The following is a 24,517-nucleotide window of genomic DNA, read 5'->3' as shown; positions in this document are numbered from 1 at the left end:
ATTTGACTTATACAAATATCTTATACAGATACTGTATACATCTGTGCTTTTCACAGTCTAGTTGAGCAAAGAATGAAATGTCAGATTAAAATGAGTCACAATATAATGTCCATACCATCATATTATAATCATTGTAGTATAGATGTGTCTGTCTGTGTTCAATGTGTACTATACGTTTTTTTAAACATAGATAAAAAAAAGTCTAAATTACACGAGGCAGTTAAAGTGACTCAGAATGATCCTAAAATCAGTGGTTAGAGCTCTTCAGTGTCACTAGATGGCAGCACCAGGCTGCGCTTTAAGCTGTTGTTTGTGCTTTTTACTGTCTGTGGAAGCTGCTGCAATTAACTACTTACAGTTAGCTGTGAACTGACCGGTTATTGATTGTATATAATTAAAGTGAAGTGAAGTTTCCAGCCACTGAGTGATGTTAGTGCTGCTCTCAGTCCGAGGTTGTGGTTTTATTGATATTTGTTGTTTTCTATCTGCTCTGTAGAGACATGTGCATGGGTTAGCCACAGCAACTCATGTTTTCCATCAGAGAGCTTCATGAAACCCACAGAACCACACGAGAAGAACAACAAGTCTGACCAAAGTTTATTGATCCTGCACAAAAAAACAGATTTCTGCTGTGGAACGACAGCAGGGTCCCACAACTTACTGATTATTTTAAATACATTGCATTATGTTTATTTTTCAGTTATAGACTATATAATATACAGCATATACATGCAGTATAATGTTTCTGTTTTGGCCTTACAGACACAGTGAGGCATTGGGACAAAAATACATTTTTAACTTTCTTTTTTTTTATTTTGGAGTTTCTTTACAAAAATGTCTCATCTCCTTCCATTTTTTTTTTGTCTCGCTGTAGTTTTGTGAGTGTATTTAATGAAAAGATCAAACACAATATACTTTTATACTGACAGCCCTCATATTTGAGGGCCTGTGTGAACCAGCAGCTGGTTGTCAGTTTGGACTAGTAGATTTCTTCAGTGAGGAGTAGACAGCATTTGAATTTGACGGAAGTTCTGAAAAAACAAACACACACATTTCAAACAATTTGAGAGCAGTCACAGTTAAAATAACTTACTAATTTATAATAGAAAAGATCCACATCAGTGGTGCCACAATTTTCACATTAATAGTCTTGAAGCAGGGGCGATTTTAGCCCATTTTTGGGGGTGCTTCAGCACCCCCAAAAATGAATCAAAGCACCCCCAAAGATTTCTTACTTTTTTTTGACAATATTTGCTGCTTGTGTGACACACTACTAAAAATATAAAAAGCATGCAGTACTTAATTGAGATGGAACATTTTAACAACAAAAGTATAGATAACCCTACCCCCCTCCCAAAATGGTTTGTTCCAGCTCGCCTCCCTCCTTCTCTGGCTCTGGCGCGTTCCTGCCACAGTTATAAGCTGTGTCCCAAAACGTCGGCTGCATCCTCCGGAGGCCGCATTTGAAGGCCGATTACGTCACAGCCCGGCGACGAAGGCTGTCCCAATTCGTCGACTCCTTCAAATGCGGCCGACAAATGCGTCCTTCATTTTCCCGAATTTGAAGGATGGGTCGGGTGTGTCCTTCGTGGCCCACCATATCCCAGAATTCATAGCGCGGCCCAGCCAAATTTCAGCTGCCAACAATGGCGGCCGCTACTAAGTTTTAAAATTAGTCTTATTAATCTTTCTGGGTCACAAAATAAACTTTTAACATATTTTCAGGCGAGAAAGTAGCTGTGCAAATTACAAATATCTGCTTGGTTTATCAAGACATCGTATATTTGCAAAAGTGTGCCGACGTTTTCGGAGACGTCTGTTACCCACCCGCTCGATAGCAAGCCAATGGTCACTCCAGCCGGCGAGAGCAGCGGACTCCCGGCTTCATCGTTTTCAGACCCCCGCTCTTTCGCTACTCAGGTTAAACATGATATATAAGTCACTCGGATAACTTAAAAATGTAATTGTTTGCCTTTTCGGTGTTTTATTTGTTCCGGAGTAAATCGGTTTGGCTGAGATCAAAATTATTAGATTATTAGATTAAATAAAACTTTATTAATCCATCGGGTGGGTTCCTCCGGGATTTTCACACAGCTGAATAAACGTTAAACAGAAAACTGATTAAACAGAAGTGTGAGACGGTCGAGAATTTACGCCAGTGTCCTGTTATATTTTAGATAGCAAGGAGCAGACGGCCGAGTTTATTAAACTCCACCGACACAGCGGTGATGCAAATCTGAAGGCTAGACTGTCCCATTTCACAGCCTCGCACTTCCGGCCTTCTCAGTCTTTGAAGGACCCGGCCCATGTAGACCCAGTGTTGCCAACTCCTCAGTAAGTTAAATCGCTATTGGCTGTCCTAAAAGTCGCTAGAAGTCGCTAAATGACGTCATCACCTAATTTGCATAATTGGTCACACTAATATAATTGTAACCTATGTTGTTGGAGAGAGAAATAACATCGTGGAAGAGACATAAAGTGAGTAAAAAACGTCCTAAATGCATTTAGAGTTTATTTAGAACTACAAATTAAATTTCTTTTAGCAATTATTGTTTTTTTAATGTCACAATTCCAGCCCTGCTCCTTTACCCGGGCTTGGACCGGCAAAAGTGACCCGAAATAGGCACTCTGGTGGAGTTACTTTGTGTTTGTGTGTGTTTATAAGTAGTTTTAAACCTTGTGATCCACAAAACAGCATAAGAGTAAAAGATTAAAAGAAGAACTGACTGTGTTACAGCACCCGCTGCTTGTTGAGAGTAAAAGCGATACGCGCTTTCACGTCTTTCTCCTGTTGTGTGTGTGTGTGTGTACAGAGAGACAGCCAGGTTCATAATGGATATGAGGAAGTTTTTTCAAAAACAGGAGCCACATTCAGGTAAAAGTGTAAAATCAAATGATCCATCAATAAAGGATAATGTTGGATCAGTGTTTCAATATTTATATCCTTTATTAGATGTACATGTGGTTTGGTTATTTGCCCTTTGGTTGAAAATACACTGAGAGAGGACTTTTTTTTATTAGTGATCTTAATAATATTTTTTTTTTAAATCTAATTGAATACAATCTATTTGTGTATGATTGTCAGTCCAAAGAGGGAGAGAGGAAAGAGGAGAACATGAGGAGGAAGTACAAGGTCAGGAAGAACCAGGTAAGAAAAGAGAGAGGGAATACTAACAGGCAAAACAGAAACTTAAACTGGCAAAGAAAAAAAACAACTAGTTTTACTCATACAATCTGGAAGTTGTGTTGTCCCTATATTAAAGCTGCTATACAGAATCTGCAAAGCAAACTGGGTTGTCAGCCCTGGCACTGCATTATCATATTGAGCTTCAGTCAGAGGAAGTCACGGTTGCCAAAAACTTTTTGAAGCTCAAGAGTGAGGCTGGTGCCATCCCAGATATGTTAACATTGTACAATCTTCTGGATAATCAGATCTTCCCCACACTGAAAACTGTTATTCAGGTTGCCCTAACAAACCAAGTTAGCAGCTGTAGCTGTGAGAGGTCTTTTAGTGTCTTGAGTCAGCTCCATACCTGGCTGAGAAGGACCATGGGTCAAAGCAGACTCCAGCACCTGGCTGTGATGTCAGTTGAGAAAGAGATGCTTGAGAGACTTGACCACCAAAATGTGATAGACAGATTTACCAACCTCAAGGTGAGGCGACATAGGTTAAAAGAAAAGAAAAAATCTGCAGAGCCATAGTAGTATCGGCACTAAAGATCTTTTTATACATTGTATACATTGTACCATAGGCCAAGGTGTCTCAATTTTTCAAATTTTTTAATAATATTTTGTACATTTCAAGGACTCTAATATTTTTGGAGTGTATTTTTTATGTATCTGTATTATATTATACATACACTTTAAAAGTGAATCTCTGTCCAAAAAATGCACTCAGTTTACTTTTTACTCACTATGAGCATCATTCATTATTCTCCCGCAGCAATTAAGGTTAGGATATGTTTTTTTTTTTTCAAATTCCAATCCATTCTTCTTTAGCAGTAGTCGACTTTAGCAGCATTTAAATAACCTTTATCAGATTTGATGGTTTTGTTACAAACTTTTCAAAAAAGTGTTTTGCTTTTCTTTCACAAATGTGGGGATTGTGTTAAAATGTAAAAAAAACAGTGATGTCATGTTTTGTGACGAGGACCCAGGGACAGAGAGACTTGGTGAATTTAAGAATCTTATGATTTAATAAAGAAATTTGCAGACTTGCACAGACATGGTAAAATTATGATGACTGATAATGGAGATGAAGACAACAGATGATGAGGACAGGGAGGAACAGGGGTTTAAATGCACCAAGGAGACAGTCAGAGGGAACTCGGGACAACTGGAGACATTTAAGGATGCAGGGACTGACAGAGACAGGGAAGAAGTCTCATCGTGACGAGTAAAGTTTACCTTGCCTGGATGGCCAGCTCTCTGGGTGCTCAGCACCCCCAAAGCTCTGATCCTAGAATCGCCCCTGTCTTGAAGCTAAACTGTCACAAATAAGCTTTTAATGTGAAATAGACCAACCAAGACTTGTGACTCAGAGCCTTCCTGTTTTAAAAAAAAAGAAACATACTGATGAGCTCCACGAAAATTTAAATTTTCAAATTGGAAACCTATTCACATATATAGGTAATCTTTTTATTGGGTGTTCAATTCAAACTCAAAGAAAGACAAAATCTGAAAATGCTTCCAGCAGGGCAGCTCAAATACGTGAATCCTGTGGATAACAACAAAAAAGCTGCAAGTGACCAAAGAGTGCAAAACAAACAGGCAGTGGTTTCACCTCCCTTAAATTCAAACTCTTCACTAAGTTTAAACCACATCCTGTGCTCACACTGAACGTTAACATGGGACTCATAAATCATTAAATATGAGCATAAATCTAAACTTCAACATTATCCTTTGGCAAAGTAATTTGCCCATGACCCACAGCAAGGGATTTAATCACTTTAATAAACTGTATCATTTGTAGTATTATACACTGATTCCTGGGGCCAAATTCTTTCAGCTGTTTGTCCGGGTGTTACAAGAAAGTTCAGCACCCAGACGTCCATGATATAGATGATGTAATGAAGTTTAACTGAGTAAGAACAAGGACCCGCCCATTATATTTGGTCATTTGTGATTAATACTAGAAGAAGAACACACATTTTACCGCGAAACGCCAAACAGACTAAACTTTGTCACAAAGTATATACACTGTGGTGTAAAATATCTAATAAGTATCACACATCAGTTCAGTGGAAACAACAAGTAGATTAAGAGGCTGCTGTGGTTTTAAGAGCAGAGTCTTAAACATGTATAACTTTTAATCTTGGTCAGGGAGACTTTCACATGCAGAAAACACACAAGGTCCATTTACCTTAAAGATGGTTTAATTCAGAGGTCTAATGTTAACTATTTAATTGACAAAGAGCTATTAAAGATTTCTATTGTTCTTTCAGAACTGGCCACAAGTAAGAATGTGAGTGTGAATGAGGGTTTGTCATGGAGGTTCATTACCCAGAGCTGGGTAAGCAGATGGTTATGCATGAAGGCCAGATACGCTAAACCAGCAGTCCCAAACCTTTTTTGCCCCACGAACTGGTTTAGGACTGACAATATTTTCACGGACCAGCCTTTAGGGTGTCGCGGAAAAATACAAGAAAATAAAACCAGTACCAGTACCAAAAATCTTTTAGATTTATTCATAACACATGGGAAAAGACCCATGGAAACCGAGTCAACGATAAAAACAACTTAAAAAATAATAATACCAACCCTAAAAATCCCATCAATTTCACACCCGAGTCTCAACTCTCGCGGCCCGGTACCAAACGACTGGTACCGGGCCAGTCGTTTGGTACCGGTACCGGTTGGGGACAACTGCTCAAAACAGTCATTCAGCATGTTTGAACAGACAGACAGTAAGGACCCATTCCCCTACTCAAAGTTGAAAATGGAAACTGGGATGAAAATGAGTGAAAAAAATAAGCCAATGTCCAAAACAAAACTTCAGGAAGCCTGGAGAAATATTACTCAAGACCACTTTAATGTATTACAAGAAAATAATTTCTTATTTTGCATCTCCTTGGATACAAAATTTTAAAAAAGAGGGGTGGCTCAAGACTTTGCTCAATACTGTAATTGTATATGTGAAGTGTATAAGAAACATCATTTTAAAATTTTGGTGTTTTGGTTCTTCAGGCTCTACAATTTCTTTAACGTTGTGAATTGGGTTTTATTTTGTTGCATGTTATATTAAAAACACTTGTTAAGATTATAACATACACAATCAGCCAATTCCAAGCTCCTTCAGTTCCCAGTTAAAAACAATCAGAATTCTTTCAGCCTCAAGAAAACCATCTCTGTATCTGTTGTTCGGAAAGAATGTGACTGGACTTCATCACGTTTCTTGACATCACACCTTTCAACTAAGAATCTTCTTCAGTTCTGACACCAAATGCCTCATCACAGGTAAAGTCTCACAATGGTTTTACTCTAAACCTCTGCTGATAATGACTTACAACCTGATGACAGATAAGTATTTCTCAGTAAACGCTCAAGGTGCTGGACTGAGATGGGCACAAATGAGATATAGAGCACCATGTGACCAGATAAAAATAAATAATAATGTCCAGGTTGAAAGTTGACCCAAGACTCATTCTTAAACATGTGAGAAACTTAGAGCTAGAAACATTCAGGTCATTGTGATGTCACTTTAAACGTGATTAAAATGTGCCCATACGAACAAGAGTTGTGAAGAAATTCTTCTTTTAAAAAAGGTTCTGCTATAAAAGTTAACTCAAGTTCTAAGAGTTTATCTGCAGCCTCGTAAAGGGCTTTAACACTGATTGTAGGCGACAAGACTTTAGAAGTTGGCTGTGGTCTCCTCATGGCTCCACATAAGGGTCAATAATCTATTAATGCTATTACCTCTGCTTTATAGTCACTATATTAGTTGTTGCATGCACTAACAACAAATTAAAAGGTTTTTGAGGCTTTTTGAGGAACAATGTCTGAAAAGACATCAATGCAAGTAGTGAAACTTAAAGTGCTGTCAGTATACAGGATGTGTGTTAAAAGTAGAGTTATTATTTCCCAGTCAGCATCTTGAGCAGATTTCTTAGAAACTGTCAGCAGGTTTCAGAACCCCTGTGGTCATCTTTCCTGTTTCAGAAAAACACCCACCCGTTATTTATAGTCATTCATGATGAACATGAAAAGAAATGCATTTTACCATAAAGTACTGTGTAGATCAACACTTTGTCAGACTATATATACATGATCATCAGCACTGTGGATTGAAATCACTCTTTATCTACACATGAATTCAGTGTGCAGATAAAGACAGGAGGAAGTAGCTTGTATGGTTTCAAATACAGAGCTTAAAACATTAAAAACTATTAATGTTGTTAAAGGACACTTTGAGATGCAGAAAATACACATTGTCCATTTATATTTTACTCATCTGATTTTCATGAGTTTTGCTGCAATCTTGTCTGTTAATAAGACTCTCAGAATTTTCTGGGGTAAAAAAAAACCCTGTAATGTGCTAGGTCCTGTCAATGCCCTAGAGTATAAAGAGCTGTATGTCCGAACCATGAATCTGGTTTGGGGCAGCACTGACTGTCAGGCTCAGATCACAGTTCAAAAAGCGCTTCAGAAAGAAGAGGTTATAGATATGTTATTGTGAGTCACCTTAGAGCCACTGAATATATTTAATCCTGACTTTTTAACACAATAACATATAAGATAAATATGATTTAAAGCATCTTTGTGATGAAATTATGTGAATTTAAACATTTGAACTAAGCCAGTATTTGTTTAATTAAGTGTCAGGACTTAATTTTGTTGTGTTAAAAGCAGGATTACTTATTGTGTTATGGCATGTTCATAACACAACTAAAATCACTGACTGCACTTCACAGCGTGTCCTGTATGAATAATGGATCTCTTGTTTGAACTCTCACCATCACCACACTCATGGAGAACTCATGCTGCAAAATATATGCAAACAGCTAACAGTAACCACTACAGATTGTCAAATAGCATCTCAATATTTACAACAAGTACCATCTTTGTGAAGGACAAAAACACTTGTTCTGAACCATGATGGAGACAAAGAAGAGCAGCTGTACCTCTGCTCTTAGATCTGTTTTTCTTCTCTTTGATGGTGATTTGATCATAACTGACGTCTCCAGTTCGCACTGATGAATAGACTGCAGCTGGATCACACTCTGAACAATAAAACACACAAGGAAGACATCAGTGCAGTAGTACGATCATACTGGTACTTAGCATTACATTAAGTACAACACAAAAACAATTTTGATTATTTACACTTCTTTTTTATATTGTACAAATAGGAAACACACACACACATGTGTGTAATGCTGTTGCAGAAAGCATCAAATAAAAATGTTAAATAGTTGACAGAAACCGTTAACATTTATAGGTATATTACAAATTTATTTGACTCTTTTACTGTCCTGAAAACATGCTAAAATCACGGGATGTGTGTACGTGACACAAAATGCAAAATTTCTAACTATGCTGTGCTTTTTTTTTGCAGATATTTCTATGCCTTATAGGTTTTGATGCAAACCTATAATCACTGTCATGTGATTAAAGATAGGAGTCAAGACTTCTGCCACAACTTCACATGATGCACAGAAATGATGAACAAAGTATGGTGGTCTTACAAGCCTAAACAGACAATAAACTTGGTGTCTGTGCTTCAACTGTTGCTGGACCTTTCAGGTCTATAGATAAGAGCGGAAATCACACTTTTTGCATGTGTGAAGTTAATTAAAGCTGAGGCATGCATACACGCAGCTTTGTGAATCTGATGAAAGGAATCTTTCTGCATCAGTTTTTACCAGGGAGAGAAAACCGTGATGATCTCACTCTTAAATGCAAGTCCCTGTTAATCGATTCATGACTTCAGCCCTGTTTAAATAAAGATGCTTTGCTCAACAGTAATTAGTAAACAGTGTCACACTGATTCAGACAGAAATCTCAACACCTGCTGGACTATTTTTCTCATTTTTTATCCATGATGAAGACAAAGAAGCACAGCTTTACCTCTTTTCTTTGATTTTCTTTGCTTCTCTTTGATGGTGATTTGCCCATAATTGACATCTTCAGTTCTCACTGCTGAGTAGACTGCAGCTGGATCAGTCCCTGCACAATAAAACACACATGGAGAAAATCACTGAAGGCAGTACAGTCCTATAGATACTAATGTTAATATCTAAATTATATTGCAAAATTATTCTTTTGTGTCCAGTATTCAAATTTAAATTGGACATAATGAAAAAATGAATGAAAACATTTCTTCCATCAGCAACTAGCAGTGAAACAGCTGCTTTGTGCAGATGTTGCTGGCACCTTATCCCAGGTACAAGTAAGACAGATGATAGGTATGAATACAAGAACTGGAGAGTTTCGTTTTTTCTTACATAAATTTACTATTTTGAAAATGAAAACAGATCTGATACTCACTCTGACCCAGATCAGAGTGTTTATAGAGGATGGAGAGATGCTGATAATGGTGGGAATGCACCAACTGGTGAAGATGTTAAGATGTCATACAACTTTAATATTAATTGTGCCTACACAGAGTTAAAAAAAAATAATAATATTTTACTGCCCTGCAGTAAATCCTGAGCCGTTGAGGTGTTACATCAGAAACAGGAAAGTGGACAACCACAGAGCTGCTGGCTTATGTTAACAGACTAACCACAGGCTGAAACACAAACAGTCCAGCATGCTGAAAACAACTGTGTAATCTGTTGACATTCAATGTTTGAACACTGTGAACATTTATAGGAGGAGTTTTGAATGCATCCCTAAAACACATTTTATCTAAGATAAATACAGTTAATTATTTAAGATGCACATTAATTGAAATTGAATAACATAAAGGATGAAGAATAGGCAGTTTGTGTGGCGGATATATCCAAAAAATGATGCCAACAGATTATCTGAATATACTCAATAACCTGATTTTTCAATTAATAGATGTTTGTTTGTTTTTCGTCTTTCTCTAATGGAATGACCAAGATGACAAAACCAAAATGACAGTAAATGGAGGTGGACAGTCTTTAACTCTAAAAAAGATGTACTTTTAAGCCTATGAAACTCACAAAATGTTCTATGTCTATACTTCTATACTCTATATGCTTTATTCATAGTGTAACAGAGAAAATAATACATTTTCTAAATGAGGGTTTATAAGATTTTCAAATGACTGCATAATGCTTCTATATATATTTTAAAAGGCTTAAAAATGCAGTTTTACCTCAAACCTCACTCATGTCACTAATCCTAAGACTTTGACAAATATGGATACAGGGTTTGAAATATTACAGGAACTGGCTCTGTAAATGTTGCTTGAGAAAACCTCGATTGAAGCTGAACACAAAAAGTGAATTTTGGCAAGAAACTAATTTTTTTAATGGAAGACTCCACGGAGCTTCTTTTCAACTGTCTTATCAAAACTTGCTCAGAATGGTTTTTGTCAGAATTGTAATTACATGTCACACCATTGATAATTCAATTGCACTGCCTCCCTATTAGCTTCAGAGACACATATAAGATACTGGTTTTGATTTTTAGAGCTCTGCATGGAGACAGTGGCTCACAGACTCTGGAGCTCTCTCCCACAGAGATCTGTGAACTCAGTGGCATTTGTTAAAAGCAGCTAAAACCTCAGCTTTTTAAACTTACTTTGTGGTCCATTTCTGTTTCAGAAACAGGTCACTCTGCTCTAAGACACTATGATATTTATCTTGAAAATATCTATATAAATCACATTTCACTTTACCTTCTTTACTTTAACTATTAAATCAAACACATACAAAGGACATAATACAGTACCTCTGCTCCCCCTTATTAGCTTCTGTTGACGATTTGAGATTTTAATATCACTATATGTGATATCCTCTGTGATGTCATTTTCTTCAAGTTCTGATGAAGAACCACAATGAACAGCAATATAATTTACTTTGTACGTGTCTTACTGGGGACTTCATTTATTGCCAAGAAGGATAACAGATGATGTTTGGAACCAAATGCATGTATATAAAACTTGACAACTGGATAAACGAAAAGCCCAAAATCATCACCTTTAAAATTTTTGTGAACAAGTCGTTTCACCAGCAGAACCAGTAACACCAGCAAAACCACAAAACAGACTGCTCCAACAGATGACAACACAGAGAGAACAGCAGGAGACAGCAATGGAGGAAGAGTGATGGAGGTGGAACCAGGTGGAGGTGTGGTGGTGGGTTTCTCTAAAATGAAGCAAACACAGTCATTAAGTTGTCGTCACATTGTGAATGTTGAAAGCTGCAGAAACACAGACAGGTGAGTGAGTCACCTGTGACAGTGATCCAGCTGGATGGAGACTCTCCATGACCGCTGATGTCACACTTGTAGAGGCCTTCATCAGACCTGGAAACATGCTGGATGGTCATGTGACCTGTACGCTGCTTTCTGATGAGGGAGCCATCTTTATAGAAAGCAGCTGTGAGGTTGGAGGGAGTGGTCTCTGTTTTACAGAGCAGAGTGACGTCATCTCCCTCCATCACAGGGAGGACAGGACTCTGCAGGATCACTGATCCACCTCAACACAGAGACAAACTACAGCATTTCATCCATTTACACACAGCTTCATCAACACTAACTCCACACACTCAGCTTACCAGTGACTGTCAGGTTAACCATGTTACTGATGGGACCCTCTCTGGACTCACACCAGTAAACTCCAGTCTCCCATTTGTAGATGTGACTGATGTTACAGGAAGAGCCAGCTGGTTTTCCCCACCCATCTCTTCCACACTGAGTCCTCTGTTGTTTGCTTGTGTTTCTCCTCAGAGTCCATCCAGCAGAGCTGTCGTCCTCCTCACAGCTCAGAGTCACAAAGTCTCCTTTAAAGAACTGAGAGCTGCTGGGACTCACAGTCAGACGAGCTTGATTTGTTGTGCAACACAGCAGAGTGATCAGAACTACAAGAAATTACACTTACAGTCAGTTGTTTTACTGTCAAAAAAAGAAAGTATATCCACTTTCAATTCTAAGGTTTTACATGTAATCAATTCATAAAAAAGTCATTTGCTATTCAGATGAACTGTGAAAGTTTAAATCCTTATTGATTGTTGTTAAAGTAAACAATGCCATAATATAAAGAAAAGAGGAGGTGAGAGTAGTGGTTGTAACAAAGCTGAGCAATACTTTAGTTAAATCCCTAAATTAAAACATTGAATTGAAATAAGTTTTGATTACAAATTAGTCGTTTTTTACTAAAAAAAAAATCCATTATGGTGGTATGAATGGGGAAAATTAAAAAAAATAAATAAAAAGCATCTTTTTGTGCAGGAAATCGTGGCTCTGACTACATGTATGTTGGTTGACTTGAGAATAACGCAAAACATTTTTACACTGTTTTCAACTTCCAGGTACTTTTCTTTTGAATCATAAAAATCATAAAAAATCAGCTCATACAAAAATTTACAATCTGAACTTTCAAAACAAATTTTTAGGTCCTTTATGTCTTTTGTGAATGTGATCACAGAAATTGATGTAAATAAAACTACTCTGCAAAATGCAAACTGTATATCTGAGAATTTTCAGTTTGGGCTTCACTTCTCACCTTAGTTCTGAAACAAAAGAACCAACAGGACCAACCCCAGTAGATAAGCAGAATTAAAACTAAGTATAATTTTCATCTTCGTTTTGCTATTCTTGTTGTCATCATCTTATTTCTTTTGATCAGAGCAGACAGTACAGTACAAAGGCATTTAAACACAGTTTTTACTTACAGAGCAGGCATTGCACAAATGTGTTCTTCATTTTCCTTTTCAGTAATCAGATTTTTTTTTTCTGTGATATCAGCTAAACCCGTCCGTCCCCACTGTTTGCTTCCTTCTTCACTCATTTTTTAACAGAGTATGTCCCTCTCTCACTCTCAGACTAAGCAGTGTTATTAGTCTTAACAATGTTTCAAAACAATCTAGCATCTATCACCACAGCAACACCCAATGGACAGTTTTTGTAATGTCACATTTTAATAAGGCGATAACATGAAACAACACAGGAAAGACTTGCATAATTCTAAACGAAGCTGTACAATATATCAGACTATCATTAATTTCACTAATACTATTTTCACCATATTGCCTGTTTGTTCAGATGCTCAATCTGAATGTTGATTACTTTAGTGTAGGCTGCAGTGAGCTTTAGTTACTTAGTTAACGGTGGACTGCAGTGTGAATTAATGTTTTTACAAATTACCTTCCCACCCTTAAAGAAAAAGAAACATTCACTTGGCATGCTTGATGTGGGTACGCATGGACTTTTTTTGCATTAACAACCTCCTCCTTTTTGTCAATTTTCCATTCACATTGGCTAAATTTTATTATGAAAGCAGCACTTTTCCAGTTTAGGTGGAAGTATTTAAAGTGGTCCATATTCAGTTGAATTCCATTTTATTTATATAGTGCCAAATCACAACAACAGTCACCTCGAGATATTTCATATTGTAATATAAAAATCTTACCATAATGCAGGAAAAACCTTAACAATCAGATGAACCTTTGTAAACAAAAACTTGGCAACAGTGGGAAGAAAAAACTCCCTTTTAACATTAAGAAGGCTCAGGGAGAGGCGGCCATCTGCCATGACTAGTTGAGGGTAAGGGGATAAAAACAGGTCAAAAGACACACTGTCAAAGAGAGCAAGAGGTTAATAATGTCACAATTTGCAGGGGCAAATCGTGCAGAGAGGGAGGAGTGGACTCAAACGCAGACATGGACGCAGGAGAATGATTTAACAGAAAACAGGCCTTTATTTTGACTGATAAAATACACTACAAATGCGTGGAACACAAAACTAACCTGAACCCACTGACACACAGAGACACGGAGGGAATGACACACGAGAGAGATGCTGAAGAAACGTAGCTGGGAGAAATCAGAGCTAGTGAGACAAGGGGACGAAAAACCAGACACACACAAAAAAATTCCTGCATATTTTTTAACTGAAGGACATAACCTGGTTAAAAACGATTTCCTCATAGTATTACTGGAGGTTAGGGCAATGGCATCCATATCAAGAATCTGGTTAGATACTGTATTTCCAAGATATTAGGCTACAGCTTATCTATTTAGTGATATAGTATTTGGAAGGTTCAAATAAATACAGGTCCCCCTTTTTATTTACATTCTGGTCCAGTGTGATCTACGTATAAAAATTTCACAAATGACTAAACAGAAAAGTTTCTCGGTTTCCTAAGTGGCCGCCCTATTTTGTATGAGTCACTAGAGGGCAGCAAAATACCAGGGGAAGAAAAACGTCTGGGCTCCTGTGCTATTGTTACTTTAAAACCTGTGATGTAGCTTAAAAGCACACTATGCTGCCTTTAGAGGTTTTAAACATGTTGACGGGTTAAAGATGGTTAATAAAATTTTACTTTGACATATTCTACGCAGCAGTGTTGGTGCAGACCATACACACCCACCGCAGAACAAACAGCAGTTCCTGTTATGTAAGCGAATATATTTACTATCAACAACAGATATGTCTGTATAACATTAGGCTACTGGTTGGTCATTAAATAACATGTAAAACTAAACCCAGTGATCTGCGAGTAAGAAAAACTATCATCGAAATGAAGTAGAGAAACAGAAGTAGCAAAACATTTGAACGCAATGTGATCACGTGATCTACCGGAATGGGTGCAGCTCAGCGAGTCTCGAAATAGCACACACACACACACACACACACACACACAGAGAGAGACTCCCAGTCGCAGGATCTACAGTTCAGTCGCTTTTCGGTGGCTTACAACTGAAGTTTAATCAAACTTATTATTAAACTTCAATTGTTTGCTGTGATTGTCGTTATCACACTCACTGAGCTGAACAACACGAAATGAGAGCGAACATGGTGCCCTTCCTGGTTTTGCTGTTTCTCTGTCAACGGATTTCTGCCACCGAAGGTACGGAAGTATTAAGTTAATGTATGTTATGTGTGCCGTCGAGTTCCACGCACTGTTGTTTATTGTAGCGTAAACCGAGTCTCTAATCCGCGTGTTTTTGTTCTGTAAATGAAAAGATGGAAAAAGTTGATGTCTGGAGGATATAAACTATAAGTATGTCAACATTAAGATATTTTCACTAAAGCTTTCAGAATTAACGTTCTTGATATACGTGTAGTCATCCACCTATTATTTATCAGGTTCTGGAGGAGTTGGTTCCCAAACTTATTTTGCTAGGCCCCCCTTTGTTTTACAAAAAATGCCCCCCGAATTCGTCACGCAACGTCAAAGGTATGTGCTTTTTTTTTCACGTCACGCTGTGCGCCACGTGATTGTTTACATGAGGGCCGTTTCTCAATTCTCAAGTACGCGAGTACGTACCCGCCGAGAACGCGAGCACGGACTCGCGATTTGGAACACCAGCGTACGTGATGATGTCACAGGTCCGGAGTTTTTACTGCCGTCCCCTCTTAATTTAACTGTGAGTAACATGTTATGAAGCTTAACTTTAATCACAGCCAAACCGGTTTACTCAGGAACAAATAAAACACTGAAATAAACCAAACATTAACATTTAGAAGTGATCTAAGTGACTTATATATCATTTTTAACCTCAGTAGTGAAACCTCTATTAATAAAAATAGTGTACATGTACATACGTGTACATACCTTAATAAAAACAAGCAGGTGAGATGTTAGAACGCTTTTATTTCTATTCTAGTGGACACTCAATACTATAGACAGCTGCTGGGGTTTCTTTAACCTGAGTAGTGAGAAGTCCGCGAGCGGTTTGGGGGGGGGGTTGGAAACGATGTGCCGGGAGTCCGCTGTTGAGTTTTGGACGAAATGCATTCTGGGATATTTAGCTGTACCAAGTCCACACCGATGCATGCTCGATAAAACGGGCGGAGCGAGAACACATCCGGGACTTTTTCGCGTTCTCGGCTTGATGCGTACTTCGAATTGGAACAGTACTTGGTCTCCGACTGATGACGTATCACGAGTACACGAGAACGCAAGTACGCACAAGTACGCATATTGATAAACGCCCGAGATGAATTGCAGAATGTAAGAATCATGTGCCTAAGCTTGCCTCTTCCAAGCACCAGTTAAGTCTCCTATAGTTTGTTTATTTAGAGAATGTGGTGTTATTCAGTGCTCCTCCCAAAGACTGTTGTGCTTTTGAGACTGTTTGTGTCACTCCACAGAGCTTAGTGGTTCCTCTTTCAAGCAGGTAGCTCTGATTGGCTGCTGTTGAAATAATAGTTGTACTTTGACGCCTTTAACCTCTTCTGGGTTGTTTCCGCTTTCAGATCTGAAAATTATTACAGCTGAGTCTGGACAAAAGAAGGTCACTCTGACATGTCGAGCTCCAAACAACAACAAGAACCTGATAGGTGTGGAGTGGAATAGAGCTGACCTGAAAGAAGAATATGTCCTCTTGTATCGGGATGAGCAGTTTGTCCCAGATTACCAGCATCCATCTTTTAAGAACCGTGTGGATCTGAATGACACACAGATGAAGGATGGAGACGTGTCTTTGATTCTGAAGGATGTGATTACTGATGATGATGGAATATACGTGTGTCGTGTCCTCATCCCAGGAACAAAGCGCGGAAAGAGAGCTGCTGAAACTGTCAGGAGCATCAGACTGATTGTTGATCCTCCAGGTGAGTGAGTAGAGTTGAGTGTGTGTGTGATCAGAGGTGAAGCTGCTTCCTGGTTGTTGATGTTTGTTTCTAAAGATGTTGTTGATGAGACTTTGTAGAAAGCAGCTGGTCTGAGTGATGTGATCAGAGTGCAGTAGATAATGTCTGACAGCAGTTTGAAGAGGAAATGGATTCTGTTCTGTTCTTCACTCATCACCTACCTGACAGCTGACACCTCACACCTGTTTCTCACCTGCAGGTCAGACAGGAGGAGACACAGAGGATGGAGGGAAGGAGGATGGAGGGAAGGAGGATGGATCTGTTGGACTAATAGTTGGTCTGTCAGTTGCTGCTGTCCTCATTGTTGCCACTGTTGCTGGTTTTTTGATCTACAGAAAAAAAAAGAGTCAGAGTCCATACCAGCTTCCAGCTGAGCTGGAGTCTATTTGAAATGTTTCAAAGCTTTTTTCCATCTTAACTGTGAGTCCTCTGTTGCTGTTCCAAAGCTTCAGTGGAGACATGGAAATATGATCTAGCTCCCGAATCTGGGCCCTGCACTCTGAAGAGAGTTCAATTAACACAAGGGTACCTTTTCGTCATCTGCATTAATTTACGCTAACATTGGCAATGAGGATGACCAGGTTCACATGAAAGGAGTAGCATGGGCGATATCTCACCATCGCATTGATCATTGTAGCCGATTGGCTGATTTCAATATTTTTTTGTTTTGTTTTCTAAACTATTAGAAAAATATGAAGAGGTAACACATAAAACAGAAAAGTAGCACAGCTGCTGCAAACAAGACAGTAGAAGGAGTTGAAAAGCAGTGCATTTCATTAGATTTCATATTTAATATTAAAAGCACTTTGTATGTGTAAGCTTTAACAGTATTGGTCAGTAAGACTGACCCTTAAAGGCAGGAACAAAAGACAGGAAAATGGTGAGTGTGTGTGAGCAAGTGGGATTCAAATGTAGTTTTAGTCTACTAGCAGGCATTGGAAAGCCCAGAAGTACAAAATGTTTGCAGCCAGAAGGTTAGAATAATTTTTTATGATTACATTTAAAAAAAAAAAAAAAAAAAAAAAGCTGCATCGAAGAATCTGTATATATTGCTGATGCTCATTGCGGAAACACAGACTTGTGAAACCTCCACTTGCACAGGTCAGAGGGATCCTCCAGGAATGATGATGGTAATTTCTGAAGACTTATTAATCAGAAGCCAGTGATTTCATCCCTGCTGATCTCCAATCTGGATCTTAACCTGATCCGCAGGTATGAAATCACTGCTTTCTGAGCAATCAATTCTCTATGAAATAACATCACCGTTCCTGGAGGACCCCTCTAATTTCTGCACTGGGACTAGGAGAAATTTATCTAGTGTTTGTTTTTCTGATGAGCATCAGTAATAAATACACATTTTTAGATGCAGCTATTCATTTTTTCCCCCCAGATTAATGATGTACCAGTAAGACGTGAACCACTTTTTTAGTATAGAAAAAAACAGGTTTAATCATAAAGTTACCTGGATAGCACAAAATTCTGCTTCTGCTATGTAGAATAAAGCCGTTATAAAGTGCGCTTCATGAAATTTTACCAACTACCTAATCGTCCTCATCTGAAAACAAACAGCAGAGGTGATAAAAAATGAAAATGAATTGGATTTTGGATCCATGGATCTAAGCATTTCCATACTATTGGTGCAATAAAGTGTGTGTTAGGCAAAAAATGAAATGAAAAATAAATAAATATAATAAAAACTTATACAAATTAGATATAAATTAAAAAAATAAACAGTAAAATATATCAACATAATCATGCATCAGCCTGAACGATGCAATTCATCACTTTGTGTGAGGAGCTGAAAATCCACTAGAGATCCACGGATGTGATGTTTGAATCAGAGAGTTGTCTGATAATGACCCAGAAACCTGGATCTGTGACACTGAGTCAATTAGAATACAATAGCCCTTTGTTGTCATTGTACAATTAAATTGTAAGTGTTCCACGCCAACTGGGAATAAAATATAAATGCTAATAGGAAGGAATAAATTACAAACAAGAGAAATATACATAAAACAATTATTTTCTTTTAAATATAAATGCCATGTTTGAAGCTAAAGCAGGTTTCTCAGCTAAACATACTATACAACGTTCTGACTCTTTGACATTCTGGACATTATTTAGCAGTGGCTCACAGTTATTCATAACTTTCACTGGGTTATCCCCCTCTGTCTCAAAAGTTTACACATACCACCTATGCTTATGAAGAAAACCAATTAAAAACCGTAAAAATAATAAATATTATTTAAAAAGTAACATGTATTGAAATTAAAACTAAAATAAATTAAAAACAATAACCCAAAGTACTGAGATCCCTTTGAGATATGGGATAGGCTCCACGTGCTCTTTCTTTCTTTTTTTTATGGTTGTTCATATATTTCATGTTCATTGGCTGTCTTTGTAGATGTTATCTTGGATAATGGAGAAGATTAGCAAAAGTGCATCCTGATTTTTAAAAAAAATCCAATATCCATCTACCTTCTTCCACTTGTCCAAGTCAGTGATGCTCAGGGGTTGGAGTTTTTTTTTTAGGTACTATGCTTGTACCTATATTTTGGTTCATTGGCTGTCTCTGTAGATGTTATCATAGTAATGGAGGAGATTAGCAATCTTTTTTTTCTTTTCTTTTTTAAAATCAGTCTTCTTCCAACCCTCCCTCAGGGTTGTGAGGGAAGGGGCGTGGAGCCTATCCCAGCTGTCATAGGGCAGGAGGCTCAAATGCACATTGTTTCAGTAACAGTGCACCACTGTGCTGGTTGATTAAAGAAAATAACATTGGCTTAAACCAAATAAGGATGAAGCAAGGACTTTTGGCAGACAATGAAAGATTTGTGAACATCTGCTACAGCCTGAAAATTTAATGTAGCTTGTTCCAGATTTGTTTAAAATATAAATTTCCCCCATTAAGACTGAATAGGATTAATGTAAAATGAATAAAGTATCCTGCTTATTTTTGACTTCTATCCTGCAAAAGAAAACCACAATAAATAAATAAATAAATAAATAATAATATAACACAGTTTCTGATATTTGTTGTCTGTTTTCCTGCTTGGGTTCTTTACTTTAGAAGTGAATTTGACATGTTCAACATGTTCATGCAGGTCTAAGAGAGAGAAGCTGCAGCACTGAAGGTTCAAAGATGGTTGATTTCCCCCCCCCGCCCCCCCCCCCCCCAGACACATTTCAATCAAAAGCATCTGTTTATACCTGACATGAAAGCAGTCATAAAGGAAGCTTCCTATCAGTTATCGGGCCTTCATCAGGGTCCATGATGAAGGCCACAAGCCAAAACGCATTGGCTTGGTAGAATGTGAGTGTGAGTTAATACCTCAGAACGACAAAGTGGAGTTTAACCTTGACTGTGTGTCTGTACAACACACAGACTATGAGGGCTTCAGTCCACAGACGGAGACATTAGCAGCAGACCAGGTGGAGGCTCAGCAGCCTGTTTATGGTCACAGGTGATGTGATGTCCTTCACAGTAGGTAAACTGGTTTGCGGTGTGTCTGTTTAAACCTTAAGGTCATTCCCAATTCTTCAGTTATTTTATGAACAATTGATATCAGTTCAGTTTGATTTATATAGCTCCAAATCACAAGAACAGTCACCTCAAAGTACTTTGCACTATAAAGCAGAAAGAAACCTTAGAATCAGACTCGGGGAGGGGCGGCCATCTGCCGTGAGCTATCAAAGGTGTAAGGTGTATAAGGTGTCACCTGTTCCGCTCACCTGCTTCTATTTCATGTCTTCAAGGTCAAACTCCGACAGTTTCACGTATGGGATAGTCTGCTGTCTTCTGTGTTGCTCTGAGAATTCCTCATTCACCAACTGCAACCATGAGGTACAAATACAACACAGATTAGTTGTAATCAGAGCTGGTTTGATTATTTAAATAGTAGAGAAACATCCACCAGTGTTCCCCTTATGACCTCTATTAGCAGACTGAACACTGGACCATTTTTTTATGAAGGGAAGGCAGAAAGAAAACATCACATTATTCCCTCGCCTCGTGATGTTTTCCTTCAAGTTCAAATAAACATAAACCAAAGATAGAGGAGGGACATTTACCATACTGTAACTTTGAAACTATTTGTTCCTGTCATTCAGGGAAGTAAAAGTTTCTGTAATCAATAAAGGGGGAAATCTGCTGTTGCTGTTAAAGGAACTTTAGTCATATTAGTGCTATAACAGCAGCTACTCAGAGACTGAAACCTGAGAGCAGAGCAGGTGCAGCACACATCTCTGATAAAACAGGCTCTACACTGTGACCATGAGAGTGGAAACTTTGAATGTCAAATGTGCATGCAAAGTTTCCGCTCTCATGTTTCCTCTGATGACTCTGTGAAGTCTGTGAGTAAAAACCACCAAATGAGTTTAAAGGAAGCTGTTTGAGAGTCAGGGGACTTCACTGGTTATTGTCAGTTATTATGAAATAAAACTCCAAGAGAGGGAAAAAGAAAGTTATGCAGTAAGTTTTGTTTCACAAGAATCGAGAGAGAGAGAAAGAGCGAGAGAGAAGACCACGCCCACCAGCAGTTTGTTTATCAGTGGAAAGTTTTCACAATTTGTCCTGGTATTTTACTTGTTCAAGGCATTTTAATGACATAAAGATCATTGTCCATGAATCAAATGGATAAACAGAAGGTTTTTCTCTGTTTAATATGCAAATAAAAGTGAATTACTTAAAACAAATGACCTCATTACAAATGAACCAGCTGGAGCTTTGGGGCCCTCTGGAGGTCTGATTTACACACTGAGGCTGCTCTTATGAACAGGACACGTATCTATTCATAGACTTCTAATATAAGACAAGTGGAGTGTCTGAACATGTGTATGAAATATCAAGAAGCATTCATCAGTGCTGACTCTCACACACACCCTGTAATCCTGCCTTATCATAACCTGAATTCAGTTCAGCCCTTTCTTGGAAAGGTATAACCTTCATTTGTATGTTTGTCCTCACAGAGCAGATATAGAAAAACAGCTTTGAACACGTTCCTGGATTCATCTGCAGCAGGAGCTGAAGCTGGCTGAGCTGTTACTGTGAGAGCTGGAATTCAAAGAACTGAGAAACACGTGTCCTGTACATGTTACTGTTAATCTGGATAATTTTCATTTATATAATTGGTGTGAGTGTTTATAATATTTAGTGTCTGCTGGCTCTTTGCAGAGGGCACAGCAGAAACAAGCTCATTTTCTGTTTAATAATCAGGGATTGTTTTACTTCTCTGATGTTTATTGATCCACTGTAATGTAGATTTTTTTTGCTCTCTATCAGCTCATATTTACAATTTTTGTCATTTTCGTTTTTTCCTCTCATTAAAGGTCAGAGGTCACAGTGAACACCTCCATGTGTTGTTGGTCTGACAGAATCTCCTGTGCTGCCACCTGCTGGTGATGAACTGTCAGAGGGCTTCATACACCAATCACTATAAGGATGTTTTTCAATTATAACCTTAATGACGTAAACTACACAGACACAAAACAGAAAAACAAACCAAAAAACAAAAACCTTCATGAATATGAAAGGGGTCTGAAAGATGTCAAGGACTATTTACTGAATGGAAACTTATTACTATTCACATCGTGTGAACAGAATCTGAAGCTCAGTGATGTATTTTGTTCATGTTTGACCTGTTTGTGTATTATAAGTGTTTCAGTTTCACTCAATGTTTCAACGTCATGCATTTTTCTCCTCTAATAACAGGATCAGACGAGTTACTGAAAAGCTGTTGTACTCTAAAAGCCAACAATGGGACACAGATGTATCTTTCTTTTTCAACAGTGGGTTTCCTATGAGCTTCTATAATGTATTTGTCACGTATTTTGTCTCTGTGATACTGCAGGCTGACTCAGAGGTGACGTGAACTCATACGTTTGATGTCACACATATTTGCTTCAGGTGATGCTGCCTCAGTAACTCAGTAGACTCAATAACACATCCAAGAAGAACAAGATTCCTATAAGCTTATCAGAAAAAGGATATGAGCAGAGATCTCGCTGAAACACACCTCAGGTGACCAGCAGAGGGAGAGTAATCCACTGACCAGGTGAGCATGCATATTTAAAGAAACAAAAGAAATCTGATGTCAGAGTGAGATGCCATCTGTTACTCTCTGACTCTGAGCTCTGGACTCAGACTAAAAAGACTGCATCATGTCTGGGTGTGTGCTGAATCATCAGGATTAATAACATGCCAGAAAACTGAAGAATACCTGAGGGCCTCATTGTAGCTCACCTGGTCCCTTTACCTGAATAACATCCCCCATAAACTGATGTAAAATGGTAAGACTGGTGCATAAAGATTCAGCGTCTGACCCTCTGCTGAATGGGTCCCTCACAATGCTCAAACACAGAGCCTCCTTTCATGAACTGGGTTCTTATTTTGGACCAAGCTGCACAGAAGCGACATTTGACTATTTTTTTCTCTAAAAACATGATCATTGATTGATTAGGAATTACCTGAGTGTGAATGGGAGACATATCACATGACTTATTTATACTCAGTGATTGTTTTTGTTTACTGATGATTTGTAAAATTATTGAAATTACTTTTTAATGAAAGTATCAGTAATGTCTGGTTGAAAGTAAGAAAGTCATATTCATATTGTCATATTTTTCTACTCCTGTATGTGGATTCATCGTAAAGAATTTGAGGACGACACTGAGATGAGCAGCAAATATAGGCTTCCTCACATCTCACAGGAGGATGAGGTGCATTTTGTTTTATGTATTTAATGTTCTAGTTTAATTTAGTTTACAGTACACCTGTTTAACTTGCTGATGTAAAGCACATCACTCCATCTGCAGTTCAGATGCTGTGTGGTTGTGCCAGCCGCAGGCTGAAATCTGAGACTTTTTTTTATTGGATTTAGGTTTGGACATTTTTTTCATTTGTTAGGCAGTGAAGAAGGGGCAAAGGGCAATAATGTTCACCATGAACTGATATAAATCAGCACAAATTGTTACATAAAAATTCAGTGTTGGACTCTCTGTTCAATGTGTCCTATACAACTGTAAAAACCAGCCTCTGTCCGTTAAACAGCTTCTCTTATTATCATGAAAAGTCTCTAAAACATGTTTTAGAGAAAACTCACTTTCTCTGCATGAACCTGGTTGTGTGTCACTGTCCACGTTGTGTGCATTGCACATTCTGTGAACTTTTATTTTGTGGTAAAAAAAACAAAACAAAACAGATGAATGCTGCACTTTGTGTGCAGTTTCTTTTTATCATTACTCCCTCTGAAACAGCAAACAGCTATGACCCTGTGAGACCGCTGAAGGTGATGCAACATCTGTCTATGTGCTAGAAAAACAACCCAGTATGTGTTGACTGGAGTAGACGGAGCTGGATAACATGCAGTGACTGTTTTCAAAGACAATCTCTGCAGGCATGGACGTGCACACTTAGGTCCGTTGAGATTGCCTTAGGGGAGAGTCTCTGATTGGCTGAAGCTGCATGAATGTTTGCAATGATTGGCCAACTGGAAAAAAAAAAAAAACCACACCCTCAACTGTACATTCAAGTCATTTATTTCAGTGCAGCTGTAAAACTGCAAACACACACAGCATGTAATTAAATAAATAACATATGCTGCACAGAGGTGTGCAGGACTGTATTTAGCAGCCAGCCATCATCGCTGGTCAGACTGGATCAGCTGTTTGGAAGGTGTCATTGTTGACTTCAGTGCAGAGTAGATGACCCCTGGCTCTGGTGAAGGATCTGAACACAAACACACAGATTAAAGAAACTTAGATTTCAGGTGATAAAAACGTCTGGGACACA

The 24,517-nt window shown here is 38.2% G+C and overlaps 1 protein-coding gene and 3 long non-coding RNA genes across 11 annotated transcripts; 2 read left to right on the top strand and 2 right to left on the bottom strand.

Annotated features, from left to right (window-relative positions):
- Nucleotides 1–580: 580 nt before the first annotated feature.
- Nucleotides 581–10,851, bottom strand: LOC109197365 (uncharacterized). Of its 2 annotated transcripts, none has more exons than XR_002058480.2 (3): nucleotides 9,067–10,851; nucleotides 8,121–8,219; nucleotides 581–1,031 (listed from the first exon to the last, which is right to left on the bottom strand). It is a non-coding gene; the product is annotated as an uncharacterized LOC109197365 (long non-coding RNA). The 2 variants fall into 2 exon arrangements; XR_003216935.1 differs by lacking the exon at nucleotides 581–1,031 and adding an exon at nucleotides 4,370–7,149.
- A 700-nt stretch (nucleotides 10,852–11,551) lies between these two features.
- On the bottom strand, nucleotides 11,552–14,629 carry LOC106096831 (uncharacterized). Its single transcript, XR_002058488.2, has 3 exons — nucleotides 12,807–14,629; nucleotides 11,691–11,993; nucleotides 11,552–11,611 (listed from the first exon to the last, which is right to left on the bottom strand). It is a non-coding gene; the product is annotated as an uncharacterized LOC106096831 (long non-coding RNA).
- Nucleotides 14,630–14,767: 138 nt separating this feature from the next.
- On the top strand, nucleotides 14,768–19,746 carry LOC109201189 (hepatitis A virus cellular receptor 2 homolog). Its single transcript, XM_019356760.2, has 3 exons — nucleotides 14,768–14,983; nucleotides 16,336–16,692; nucleotides 16,931–19,746. Exons 1-3 carry the CDS (start codon nucleotides 14,917–14,919, stop codon nucleotides 17,119–17,121), a joined length of 615 nt encoding a protein of 204 aa, XP_019212305.1. The 5' UTR covers nucleotides 14,768–14,916; the 3' UTR covers nucleotides 17,122–19,746.
- A 155-nt stretch (nucleotides 19,747–19,901) lies between these two features.
- Nucleotides 19,902–24,218, top strand: LOC112844188 (uncharacterized). Of its 7 annotated transcripts, none has more exons than XR_003216896.1 (3): nucleotides 19,902–20,192; nucleotides 20,485–20,572; nucleotides 21,697–24,218. It is a non-coding gene; the product is annotated as an uncharacterized LOC112844188 (long non-coding RNA). The 7 variants fall into 7 exon arrangements; XR_003216897.1 differs by having other exon boundaries at nucleotides 19,902–20,572; nucleotides 21,697–21,860; nucleotides 22,062–24,218; XR_003216895.1 differs by having other exon boundaries at nucleotides 19,902–20,572; nucleotides 21,697–21,860; nucleotides 22,057–24,218.
- Nucleotides 24,219–24,517: the final 299 nt, after the last annotated feature.

The sequence above is a fragment of the Oreochromis niloticus genome, linkage group LG3 (genome assembly GCF_001858045.2).
Source record: "Oreochromis niloticus isolate F11D_XX linkage group LG3, O_niloticus_UMD_NMBU, whole genome shotgun sequence".
NCBI classification, from domain to species: Eukaryota; Metazoa; Chordata; class Actinopteri; order Cichliformes; family Cichlidae; genus Oreochromis; species Oreochromis niloticus.
Note: the sequence above shows the minus strand (reverse complement) of the source record. Positions and strands in the feature narration are given on the sequence as shown.

Bases quoted from the DNA above. Each gene is read 5' to 3' on its own strand.
- LOC109201189 (XM_019356760.2), top strand. From the start codon at position 14,917: ATGAGAGCGAACATGGTGCCCTTCCTGGTTTTGCTGTTTCTCTGTCAA. The intron at 14,984-16,335 runs GTACGGAAGTAT...TTCCGCTTTCAG, and splicing joins ACGGATTTCTGCCACCGAAG to ATCTGAAAATTATTACAGCT. The intron at 16,693-16,930 runs GTGAGTGAGTAG...TCTCACCTGCAG, and splicing joins ACTGATTGTTGATCCTCCAG to GTCAGACAGGAGGAGACACA.